The sequence below is a fragment of the Netta rufina genome (genome assembly GCF_964035555.1).
Source record: "Netta rufina genome assembly, chromosome: 17".
Classification (NCBI taxonomy): domain Eukaryota; kingdom Metazoa; phylum Chordata; class Aves; order Anseriformes; family Anatidae; genus Netta; species Netta rufina.
Window position 1 is genome coordinate 11,792,635 of NC_140141.1, and position 12,337 is coordinate 11,804,971.

Consider the following 12,337-nt stretch of genomic DNA (forward strand, 5'->3'; position numbering starts at 1 on the left):
TATGAGCCTCAGGCAGGGGCTGGGGGGGAGGAGAGGGGCCTGAGGGATCTGGGGTGAGCCTGGCCCCCTCCCCAGACTGCTGGGGCAGGGCGGTCTGGGCTCTGGAGGTGAAGGGCAACAGCCAGGCACAGAGCTGGGGAGGGTCAGTCCCTGTGTGCGGCATGAGACAAATAAAGGGTGGTCTCTGCATGGTGTGTGGTGCTGGGCCAGGGCCGTGCCTGCTGCGGCCCCTGTTTTCTGGGGCTGTTCCTACGCTGCAGTAAGCACAGAGCATCTGGGGCAGGCAGGATGGTTTTATTGTGTTGCTCACGCTACGTCCAAGCCTGAGGCACAGTGGTAGTGGCAGGAAAGAAGCACGCTCCGCTCTCTGGGGTACCCACGGCAGCACTGCGCCCTGGGGCTAGGCCTCGCTGCAGGAGTCAGAACCGCCTCCAGCGCTTGTCCCTGCCCCTCCTCAGGCCTGCTCTCCTGCCTGACAGCCCAACACTTGCACCTTTGAACCTCAAAGGGGCTTCCCTTGGCCAATACTCCCCTGCCAACCCCATCCTGGACCAGCCTTCCCCTCCCCTCTGCCCCCCTCGCAGCCCCGGGAGGGCAGCGGCTCCAGGCTGCGGGGAGCAGGGGCAGGCAGGCAGCAGGAGGGCAGAGGTCAGTCACCGCAATAAATAAGGGAGAGGGACGTCTCAGCAGGGAAGTGGCAAAGGAAAGCACACAGCAAGCGCGCTACGGGGAAAGGGGTTGCTGCATTAGTGGCCCGTGGCACATCTATGGCTGCTGTCTCGCTCCCAGGGGCTGCTCCCCTCCTTCGCAGAGGTGCCGTAGGGGGCTCCTGGGGGGCTTGTAGGGCTCACCCTCCGGCAGGGAGGGCCCTGGTCTGCGTTCTCCCTCTGTTTGCCCAAAGCCTGGTCGATCATCTCCAGGCGCAGTGCAGGCAGCAGGCCCAGGTTCCTGGGGTCGGCCCTGGCCAGGGCGTTGTCGGCAGAGATGCAGCGGGAGGCGCGCTGCTCCCGCACAGTCTGGTAAAAGGAGCCCAAGCTGCCCTCCTGGCTTTCAGCCGCCTGCCCCGCTTCCTTGGCTTTGGCTCCGCGGTGCCCTGGCTCCTCCTGGGGCAGGTGGATGGTGGGGATGTCCCCAGGGAGGCCTCGACGGCTCTGGGGTGAGGGGCTGCGACTGGTGCCCCTGTCCCGGCTTGATGGCCGCAGGATGAGGCCCTGGAACTTGGCCAGGCTAGGGCTTCGGCTCCGGTGCCGTTTCATCTTGCCTGGGCTGGGGCTGCGGGATTTGGGGGCCAGCAGGACGAGGGTGCTGTCATCCTCCTCTTCCGAGCTGCTGCCCGAGCTGTCTGTGGGGCTGCTGCCCTCCTCTGACCTGGGCATGGAGATCTGCAGCCTTGCGTCAGGGCTGCTGGCTGTGGCACGCCGCAGCAGCACGCCCTGTTCAGCCAAGCACACGCACACCCCACCACCACCCTCACCCCTCATCCCTGCTCACCTGGAAGGGCTCCGTCACACCTGCGATGCTGCTGGAGGTGTTGCTGTAGTACCCGAGGATGTACTCGCCTTTCCCCTTGGGCAGCGCCTCCTCTGAGAACAGCACCTGAAGGCCAAGGAAAGCTGATGGGCACCGGGGCTGGGCACGGGGGTGTCCCCCACCACCTCCAGACCCAGCTGAGAGCCCTGATGCCCACACAGTGGGGCAAAAGGGCCTTCCATGCAATAGGGGAAGCCACTGATGTGGGGGCTGGTGCCTTGCCGTAGGGCACACACACCCAGCATCTTGCAGGGCTGGCCTTGGCTCCTGGAGACGCTCACCTGTGCACACAGCTGCTTCTCGATGAAGCGCTCTCCATCATCGCTCCTGGCCCAGACGTAGGACACGTAGTCTTTAGGATGCCGAAAACCAACCTGCGTGTGCACGGGAGAACAGGGGTGAGCTGGGGGACATCTGCCAAACTCAGCACCCTCAGCCCTTGCCTGGCATTTGCTCTCCTTGCACAAGGGCACCGACAGCTGCCTTGCACGTGCACACACTCAGCCCAGTGCCATGGCCCCAGTAACAGCTTTGGGCCATGTGGAACCCACAGAGCAGGAGGAGGAGGATGAAACCTCTGGATCCATGTCTCCTGCAGCAGGGTCAAAGCCTGCTGGTATCCACAGAGCCCCCCCAGAGCAGGAGAGCAGAGAGGACAGGCTAAGGCCAAGCTGATGGGGACCCACTGGTGCTGTGAAGTGCCCCCCACCCTCTCCAGCCACAAGCCCCTACCCGGTAGAGGCCTATCCAGTCCCAGGAGCTCCGGTGGAAGCCAGCAGCCACCTTGTACTTGACAATTGCTTGCTCAGGCCTATTCCACTCATCAGCCACGTAAATCTCCACTGGAGGCTTGTCTGCCTTGGAAGCAAACTGACAAACACGCATGTGGTGGGCAAGGGCGAGTGGCCATATGCCAGAAAGCTGCCCCTGCTGCCCAGGGCACCCGTCTAGCACCGGACCCTCCAGCACATAGCAAGAGCAGCAACCACCCCGTCCCCAGCCACAGGACTGAAGCTGCCTTGCAAAAATAAGGCGAGAAATCCACACCCCACCCCGTGCTGCACGCAAGAATTGGGCATCCAGGGCCTCCCGTGTCCAGTGGCCTCAGCAGGCGCTCACCTGCACTGCAAAGATAGCAGCTACCGGCTTGTGGTCGCTGACCGTGTATTCCATGTGGCTGCAGTAGCAGAGCTGGCTCACCGACAGGATGCCCCGGCTGGGCTGGCATCCACCTGCACCGAGCCCGACGCTGGGAGATTTGATCTTCCAGAGGATGCGGTCAGTCCAGGCTGGTTTTCGCTTCTTGGCACTGCAGGGCACAGAGGGGGGCATCTCTTGCCTGGCAGGGGGGCAGCGGGCTCCACCCCAAACTGCCTCCCCCTGGCACTACAGCACGTGGGGGCAGGGGACGCAGCTCATCGTGGCACACAGCTCTGTGCAGCTGCAGGGACAGACCTGCACTGGCACCAGCACAAGAGCTGTGTCCCCAGCCTGATGCTACCCCTCACCCCTCAGCCATGCCTCCTGCTCCCAGCCCCGCTGTCCTACCTGCTGTCATATTTGTTGGTGCCCACATCAAACTTGAAGGTGGGTGGGAAGTTGAGGGGTCCCTCCTGGAAGCCGGTCAGGACAGGCCAAGTGCTTTTGGCAATGTTCAGCTGAGGGGAAGAGAGCAGGCGGGGAGCACACCAGGACCCCCAACCAGACCTACACATGGCTCCGATAACCCAGCCCAAACCCTATAACCCAATAACCCCCACACCCTACGGGATAACAGCACGCAGCCACCCCCAGGCACCCTGCTGAGCATCACGCAGGGTTCATCCGTGCTGTGCAGCAAGTCTGCAGGCTCAACACCCCTATTTCTTCCTAATGCTCCAGTAAAGAAAACACCGATGTGTGTGCAGCTCCAGTGAAAAATATCCTGAGACTACGATGCCCACCGTTCCCCACACAGCAAGGAGAAACAGGGCCCTTTGTGCCCTGTGTCTGCAGGAGGATGTGCAGTCCCACAGCCACACGGGCAGCTCTGGTGAGTGCCAAGGAGCACTCGCAGCCCGGCAGCACACCCGGCCCTCTCACCTGGTCCTTCTCCCAGAGCTGGTTCAGCATGTTGCTGTCGATGGCGTACTTGACGAAGCGGATGTCGAGGCTCTCTATGCGAAAGTTGAGGTCCCCAAACCAGAAGACGAGGCTGTGGGGTGGGAGGGCAGTGGGCTACCAGGGCCAAGGCCACCAGAAGCAGACAGCAAAGCCACTGCGCTGGCTCTCACTGCACCAAGGGACAATTTTCCAGCTCTCCACATGCAAGACCCAATCTCCACGCCCGGCTAGCATACAGACGCAATACCGCCTTGGCTTGGGCTCCAAGAAAAGCAGCGGGGTACGCACTCATGGTCCAAGATGCCACTGGCTGCACGTCCCTCAAACTGCTGCATGTGCAGGATGGTGGCAAAGTCCTCCTTGCGCTGCTCCGCCTTCTCCAGGTGCGCTGGCAGGTGGCAGTTGAGGAAGCAGACCATGTGGCCGAAGATGGAGAGACGGACGCTCACCCCACCCTTGTTGCCCTGCACCAAAAAGCTGCCGTGAGCCCTCAGCAAGGCACCACCGCCACCACCCTCACCGCCGCACTCACCCAGTAGCCGCCCAGCCCCGTGCGGGTGCAGTCCGTCTGGATGTCCTGCAGGAAGGGGAGGTGGTAATACTTGGCAAACACGAGTAGGATCACGCCTTGCATCCGCACTGTGCTGACCTGGAATGGGAATTGCAGCAGGATGGTGGCTGCAGCCCGGAGGCAGGCACAGCCTCCTCTACCTGCAGACCAGGGGCAGCCACGATATATATGTGCCTCCTTTCCAGGGGCTCAACAGCACATTTTGGTTCAGAGATCCACGCACACCCTCCTAAATACTGACTGAGAAGCCAAGAGATGCTAGGTCTTATGTACTCTGTGCTAGTGCCCTGGGATCTGCTCCTGAAAAATATAGGAGTGTTTTACAGCTAATGAAACCTAAGAAGTTGAAAGCAGTGGTCAGGTCCTATATCAAGAGTGAAACCACGGGAAAATTCTACCTCAGGATGAGCCTGAGCAGGAATCAGAAAGGAATGAGCCTGCCCTAGGATTTGCAGGCTGCTGCCAGAATTGTTCCCATTCACCTCCTCGCCCCAGTGTAACGCAGCAGGCAGCAAGGTGTGTCCCCAGCATGCCACAGGGGAAGTCAAAGGCAGCCAGAAAGCAAGGAGGTGGTGGCAAAAGCTGGGCAGCATGCTGGTGGGGTGCCCCGCTCACCCTCACCTTCCACACATTGCTCAGAGGGCTGCAGTGCACCCCTCTGGCCAGTTCTCCCACTGCAAATCCTCTCTGTGCATGGCTCTCCCTGTGCATGGCCCAACCTGCCTCCCCCAGGGCAAGAGAACCCAGCCCCTTGGGGGTTTGCCTTACCAGCACAAAGTGGAAGGGGCTCAGGACATCCATGAATAGCTCGCTCCACTGATCTGTGAACAGGGCATCCTTCAGGCGCTTGTTTATCTTGCAGTTCACCTCCTGCAGCCTGGGAAGAAAGACGGGGACCTCTGCAGAGCCTGCCCAACCCCAGGTAGGTCGCTCAGCCGCACCAGGAAGGTGCCTGCATCCCATCTAGGGAATGCTCCTTGGGAGAGGTGCCTAAGGACAGCGCTGGGGAGTGGGGTCGGGGTCGGAAGGACACTTCAGGGGAGTGATTTAGAGCACAACCTGCCTGTACGCCTGCTCCAGCAACGCTGGGCTGCGTGGTACACAAGTGGCATAGGGCCCTTAGCCCTTTAATCAGGAGCAGTTTAACTTCACACAGCTAGGCAGCAGTCTAAAGCCTATCTTTAGGTGCAAGAAGAGCTTGCAGGGCACGCCAGCTGCACCGATGTCTACAGAGAAGCCCCATCACACCATTCCTTCAGCACAGAGCATTCAGACACAGCCTAGCCTCCCAGCTCAGAGCAGCAGCAACAGAAGGTTAACAGCGCTCCTACCCACTCAGCAATTAGCGAGCAGAAGGAAAGAGAGCGTCCCCAGAGAGCAGCAGGACTGGGAAACGCCTTGCCCAAAAATATCAAGTGCCCCAGGCATGAAGACACGGTTTGGAGGAAGGGGGGCAGCCAGGCACAGACACCCTAGAGGCAAAGGGGCTCCCCGGTACAGCGCACCCTGCCCTGGCCAAGACATTTCCAGCAAGCCCCTCGCACCACACGTGCCCCCCCTGCCCACATCCACGCAGGCAGGAACACCTGTGAAGCTGCTGGAGGCAGAGCTCTTCCACCTCACACGCACAGGGAGCTTGCCAAGGCAGAGGCTGGAAAAAAAAAAGCAGCACATCCCCGGCCTTGGCAAGGATCTGCGTGCTCCAGAGCGATCCCCAAGGGTCTGGTTTTCCCTTTGACTATGGCAGAGCTCGCATTGCTGGCCACGCCAATAAAGCCTTACCACACTGCCGTGGAGCTGCCTTGCCAGCAGTTAAGCGTTGCCAGAGGCACAGAGCCAATCCAGCTGTGAGAAAACAGCAGATCTGTGCCCTCGAGGCCCGCATACCCACGGACAAAAGCCGAAATGAGGAAAATGCTCCCAGTGGACTCCGGCAGGCAAGTTAAATGCCTCTACAAACCTGACCAAGGGGCTGCCAGGGTTTGGCAGCAAGAACGGCACCTCCCAAGGCCAGGCTCTGCACGGCCTAGCTGGCTATGGACTGCTCAAGGGTTCAAGGCTATCCAGGACTTGAGGGTTTCAGCTCTTCTTAGTACTCCCATTTTATTAGAAGCCAATCTTCCTTCACCCTTCATGACACCACACACTTGCGATGTCCATCCCTCCCGGCTCCCTAAGCTCCAGGGCAGGCTGGAGCTGCAGCTCTTCCATCCTGAGCCCCCCGGGGTATGGGGAATTCCCCAAACAGGACCCAGGCTGGGAGCAGGGGCCCTGCACTTGGCTCACTCACCCGATGGCGATCATGTCTACATCGTTTGTCTCGCCCGTGTTGAGATGCAGCAGCGATGTCACATCGTTCGGGGGCATGGCTGTGCCCACGTTCCAGGTGACCACAGTGATGCTTGGGAGGAACGAGAAAGAACAGGCTTAACATTTGGGCTCAAAAGCCCATTTCCCACAGCGTTCAGCCCCTGGCTCCCCCCAAGGAACCTGCCTGGAGCAGAAGCAGTTGCAGCAGAGGCTCAGCCGGGGCACACACACTGTGTCCTTTAACCCCCGTTTGTGGCAGACAAATTACAGCCTCCAAATTTCTCTGGGGTCTGCCCAGTGTGGCAGCCCCGCTGTAACCCAAGCCCCGGTGTAATTCCATCAGCCAGCACAAACAGCCCTCATTTTCATCTCAGTGCTGACTGCCACAGCCAGGCTGGCACAGCAGGGAGCCTGCGAGACAGGATACCCCCAGGAAACTGCTTCCCCTCCTCTTCCCGTGCACCGCTTTCCTCTTGGGTTCCCGGGGAAAGGGACCTGGATCTCCACCCAGCGGGTCCTGCCCCAGAGCACAGCCAGCCTGAACAGCCCGGGCACCGCTTGCGACAGGAGTGCTGCAAGCCCAGCAGCTGTGTCCTTCACGAGTGCAAAGCCACCATCAGTCACAGCACATTAACACCATTACGCAGCACACAGCAGCAGCCCGCAGGCTCTCTCAGCAGCACTAGGACAAGCCTCAGTCACAAGAGGCACATTTCAACAGCGAGGCAGGGAAGCGCTGCACCATTTTGAGAGCTCAGGGATCGCGGCGGGGGGGCAAGCAGCACCTGCTCCAGAGCCTGTTCCTCTAATTCCACCTGGGAACGCCACCCCACCTCCTTCCCCCAAGCTGCTGCCTGCACAAGCAGCAGGCACTGGGTATGTCTCCCACCTTCAGCATGCGCACAGGACCCTATGTGCCCACAGACCCTCAACCAAAACCTTTTCCAGCTGAACACCATCCACAGCAGGAAGACTGAGGCGACTCCAACCCACAGAGAGGCCTCGGTTGCCACTTTACAATGGGGACATCCCTGCCCCGAGACATGGGGCTCCCCCTCTCCCCCACGCACCGCGGGCAGCAGCACAGCACCAGGCGCTCACCGGAACGAGCCGTCCGCTGTCGCCCTTCCCACACAGTCCAGGAGAGCATCGGAGGAGTTGCTGGCACTCGGCAGGCCAAGAGATGGCCCAGACCTCCCGAACAGGGTGAACTCATCCGGTTCTGCCTTGGCGAGGGCCCCGGGCCTGGACAGGCCGACGTGTCCTGCGGCGATGAACTCGCTGGAGACGGCCTTGGGCAGACCGAGGGCTCTGGGGGACGAGCCCGCCCAGGCCGAGATGTGGTCGCTGGACTCCGCTTTGGGCAGCGCCTCTCTCCGCTCCGCAGACAGCGCCTTCCCGGGGGCAGCTCGGTCCACGGGGCTGAGTTCTGGGAAGGACGACCAGCTCGGCGACTGGCTCGGCTTCACCGGCGACAACGCAGGGACACGGGCCAGGGGGATGCCCGAGCCTGGGGACAGCGGCCGGCGCTCCACCGGGGACAGCAAGGTCGGCAGCGGGAACATCTGCGGGACCCCGGCCCCATCCGCCGGGGCCCTACCGACGTCCAGCGATAGGGGCTGGGCGGCCCGGCCAGGGACCCTCTCCTCGGGCCGCCCGCAGCCGTGCTGAGCCCCCTCGGGCTGCGAGCGCGGCGACCCGCAGGAGAGAGCCTCCAAGGCGGCGTCGGGCCGGGAGCATCTCCGCGCACCGGAGCCGCGGCCGCCGGGGCCCGAAGCCGGCGGGGCCGTGCTGTCGGGGACGAGCAGCGCGGGGGAAGCGGCGGCGGCGGCGGCGGAGGGCGCGGGGCTCCGCGGGGAGACGGGCCGCGGACCCAGGGCGGCCGAGCCCAGCTCCGCGCTGCCCCGCCGGGCCGGCTCCATCTGCGGCAGAGCCACGGCGCCCTCCGGCACCGGCACCGGCACCGGCCGCCGCCGGGCTCCGCGCCCCCTCCCCGCCACCCCCCCGGCCGCCGCCGCCGCCGCCGCCGCTGCTCTCACCTGGCGGCGCTCCCCGCGATGTCAGCGCCGCCCCCGCCCCGCGTCCCGGTGCCCCCCCCACCCCCCTCCCCTCCCCAATTCCCCCGGGGCCGGGAGCGGCGCCCCCCCCGGTGCGCGCAGCGCGTGCGGCCGGGTGCGCTACGTGCGGCTGCGCGTGCACGCGGCGCCGTGCGGGAGGTGCGGGGGGGGCGCGCGCACGGCTGCACACACGCGCGTTGTGTGTGTGTGTGTCTGTGTGTGTGTGTGCACAGCCTGCCCTGCGTCTGCTGTGTGCGCGGTGTTTGTGTGCGCGTTATCAGTGTGTGTGCACGGTCACGCAGAAGCGCAGCATCACAGAATATTAGGGATTGGAAAGGACCTTGAGACATCATCTAGTCCAATCACCCTGCCGGGGCTGGAACACCAAGGTCAGGTCACACAGGAACATATCCAGGTGGGTTTTGAAAGCAGAGAAGGAGGCTCCACAACCCCCCTGTGCAGCCTGTTCCTGTGTTCTGTCACCCTCACCATAAAGAAGTTTCATCTCATATTTAAGCAGAACCTCCTATGTTCCAGCTTGCACCCATTGCCCCTCGTCTTATCATTGCTTGTCACTGAGAAGAGCCTGGCTTCTTCCTCCTGACACTCACCCTTTACACATTTATAAACGTTGATAAGGTCACCCCTCAGCCTCCTCTTCTCCAAGCTCCCTCAGCTTCTCCTCATAAGGGAGATGCTCCACTCCCTTAATCACCCTCGTGGCTCTGCGCTGGACTCTCTCAAGCAGTTCCTGTCCTTGAACTGAGGGGCCCGCAGCTGGATGCAATACTCTAGATGTTGTCACCAGGGCAGTGCAGAGGAGGAGGAGAACCTCTCTCGACCTGCTAACCACAGCCCTTCTGCTACACCCCAGGGTGCCATCAGCCTTCTTGCTCACAAGGGCACGGTGCTGGCTCATGGCCATCCTGCTGTCCACCAGGACCCCCAGCTCCCTCTCCCCTTCGCTGCTCCCCAGCAGGGCCGTCCCCAACTCACGCTGGTGTCTGGGGTTGTTCTTGCCCAGATGCAGGACTCTGCACTTGCCCTCGTTATATTTCAGTAATTTCTCCCCGCCCAGCTCTCCAGCCTGTTGAGTTCCTGCTGGACGGCAGCTCGACTCCTCCCAGCTTTGTGTCAGCAGCAAGCTTGCAGGCGGCACACTCCATCCCCTCACCCGCGTCACTGACAAATACATTAAACAGCACTGGTCCCAGTACCGACCCCTGGGGGACTCCGCTGGGTGCAGGACTCCCACTGGGCTCCATCCCATGACCACAGCTCTGCCTTGTTGCCCTCCCCGCAGTGCGTGCAGTCTGTGCGCAGTGCACGTGTGCGCGCAGAGCGCATCCACGGGGTGTTCGTGGGCGTGCTCACAATTGGTGTGCATCAGCTTGTGCACGCGCATCCGAGGCGCGCGCGAGGACGCGTGCAGCGCGCGCCTATTGCGCGCGGGCGCGCGCGCCCCGAGCGCTGCGAGCCGCGGACCGGGGGCGCGCGGGGCGCGGCGCTCGAGGCGCGCCCCCGCGCCCTCGCCGCCGCCGCTCTGCGCACGCGCGGCGGGGGCGCGCGCGCGGTCCGCGACGTGGCGATGCGGCGGGCGGTGGCGCTGCTGGCGCTGCTGGCGGTGGCGGCGGGGGCCGAGCTGCGGGACCTGGCCCGGGGCAAGGTGGAGGTGGGTGCCGCGGGGTCGGTGCCGGTGATGGTGGTGATGGTGCCGGGGATGGTGACAGTGACGGGCTGTGCTGTGCTCTTTCTCCCCGCAGACGTGCGGCGGGTGACGGCTGAACCGGCTGCGGGAGGTAGGTGGTGTCGGGGGGGGGGGGGAGGCGCGGCCCCGCGGTAGGCGCGGTCCCGCTCTGACCCCGGGTCCGTTCTGCCCCCAGGTGAAAGCCTTCGTCACCCAGGACATCCCCCTCTAGTACCCGATGGGGGCTGTTGGGGGCTGCGAGGCACGGGGAGGGCTGTGTTGGGGCTGGGGTGGGACGGGATGGGGATGAGATGGGGACGGGAATGGGAACGGGATGGGGACGGGATGGGACAGGGACGGGATGGAGATGGGATGGGGATGGGGACAGGGACAGGATGGGATGGGGATGGGGACAGGGAGGGGGACAGGATGGGACAGGGACAGGATGGAGATGGGATGGGGATGGCCTGGGGACGGGTAAGGATGGGGATGGAATGGGGATGGGATGGGGATGGGATGGGGACGGGACAGGGACAAGATGGAGACGGGATGGGATGGAATGGGGAGACGGCCGGACAGGACGGGAAGGGATGGGATGGGACGGGACAGGATGTGAACGGGGTGTGGACAAAATGTGGCAGGGCAGGGGATGGAATGGGCTGGGACAGGACGGGATGTGGGGCTGCAGCAGGAGAGGATACAGGGCTGAACAGGACATGGGATGGGATGGGAACAGGACAGAGCATGGGATGGGGCGATGGGACAGGACAGGGGGGCTGCGTAGTCCTGCTTGGTGCTGCCCGCTCCTTAACACGCTTGCAAGCCATAACCTGGAGATGAAGCACCTGCCTGGCGCCGACCCCGAGCTTGTACTCCTCAACTACAGATACGAGGAGCTGGAGGTGAGTGCAGCCACCAGAGCCCCTGTGTCCCGGTGCAGGGCACCTGGGCTGGGTGTGAAGAGGCTGCAATCCCTGTCTCTGTGCAGAGAATCCCCCTGAGTGACATGACCCGGGAGGAGATCAACCAGCTGGTGCAGAAGCTGGGCTTCTACCGCAAGGAGACACCCGATGCCCCTGTTCCTGAGGAGTTTCGGTTTGCCCCTGCTAAGCCTCTGCCCACCCTGCAGCCCCCCAAAGCTCCTGCAGCTGACAGCGAGACCCCACCTGAACGCGACGACAAAGAACATCCAGATCTCTAGTGAGCGGTGCAAAGAGAAGTGGCAGAAGGTCCTGCAGCCTCAGTGGGTGAGGATGAGGGTGTTAGAGCAGCTGCCTCTGCCTGTGCAGCTGGGAACAGGTCCATGGGGTGACAAGGGTTTGACCACGATGCAGGGAGATCCTTCCAGCTCCCCCCACTGTTGCTCAGTGTTCATAGCCTCTTCCCCGGGGATGCTCTGAGCAGTTCTAGACTTGAGCAGAGGCTGCCAGTGCACCGAGGACATCCGAGTGAGCCATAGCTGCCCGTTATTGCCTTCCCCCACCCCAGCCATTCTGACACGGCCAACCTGAAGGAGCAGTAATCTCATTGTTCCTTTACCATGCCCCCGAGGTTTAGTCACCTCCTGGTGCTGGGCAGCGATATCCTACCTGCACAGGACAGGATGAAACCCTCAGCAGAAAGCCCCAGGTGCTGAGAGTCGATGTGCTGAGTCCTGGAGGTGGGAAAGCTGCCCCCTAGGAGGGTTCGGCTTCACACCACCAGCAGGGTTGCCTCATATTGAGCACACAGTAAAACTTTTGCTTACAATCTGCTGCACCTTGTCATCTTTCCAGGGTGGGCACAGTGGGGCGTGCGTCAATGCCTGGAGGAGCGGGGTGCCTCAGAGCAGCTGGCAGAGGTGGAGGGGGGCCACAAGGTCACCCTGGGTGCACGGTCACCTCTGGTTGGTGAGCCCTCAACTGGGGTGGGACACGAACGGTTCCTCTCAGCTCTGTATTGTCCCTGTGCAGGAGGAGCTGTGCTCGCACAGGGAGGGCTCCATGCAGGTGGGGCTGCAAACACCCCCGGGCAAAGGGAGGCAGCCTTGCACACTGCAGGCAGGTTGCTCCGGGGGCTCCGTGCGGCCACGTTGCTTGG

The 12,337-nt window shown here is 62.7% G+C and overlaps 2 protein-coding genes across 2 annotated transcripts; one reads left to right on the forward strand and one right to left on the reverse strand.

Moving 5' to 3' along the window:
* Positions 1–746: 746 nt before the first annotated feature.
* On the reverse strand, positions 747–8,436 carry INPP5J (inositol polyphosphate-5-phosphatase J; the record flags this gene model as incomplete). Its single annotated transcript, XM_084297449.1, has 12 exons — positions 747–1,382; positions 1,492–1,596; positions 1,812–1,904; positions 2,263–2,400; positions 2,650–2,839; positions 3,079–3,188; positions 3,613–3,724; positions 3,922–4,097; positions 4,166–4,282; positions 4,973–5,081; positions 6,495–6,605; positions 7,616–8,436. The coding sequence occupies 12 exons, from the start codon at positions 8,434–8,436 to the stop codon at positions 747–749; spliced, it is 2,718 nt and encodes a 905-aa protein (XP_084153575.1).
* A 1,723-nt stretch (positions 8,437–10,159) lies between these two features.
* On the forward strand, positions 10,160–11,881 carry SELENOM (selenoprotein M; the record flags this gene model as incomplete). The annotated part of the gene is made up of 5 exons (XM_084297186.1): positions 10,160–10,243; positions 10,335–10,370; positions 10,455–10,489; positions 11,082–11,160; positions 11,247–11,881. The coding sequence occupies 5 exons, from the start codon at positions 10,160–10,162 to the stop codon at positions 11,457–11,459; spliced, it is 447 nt and encodes a 148-aa protein (XP_084153312.1). The 3' UTR covers positions 11,460–11,881.
* Between the last annotated feature and the right edge of the window lie 456 nt (positions 11,882–12,337).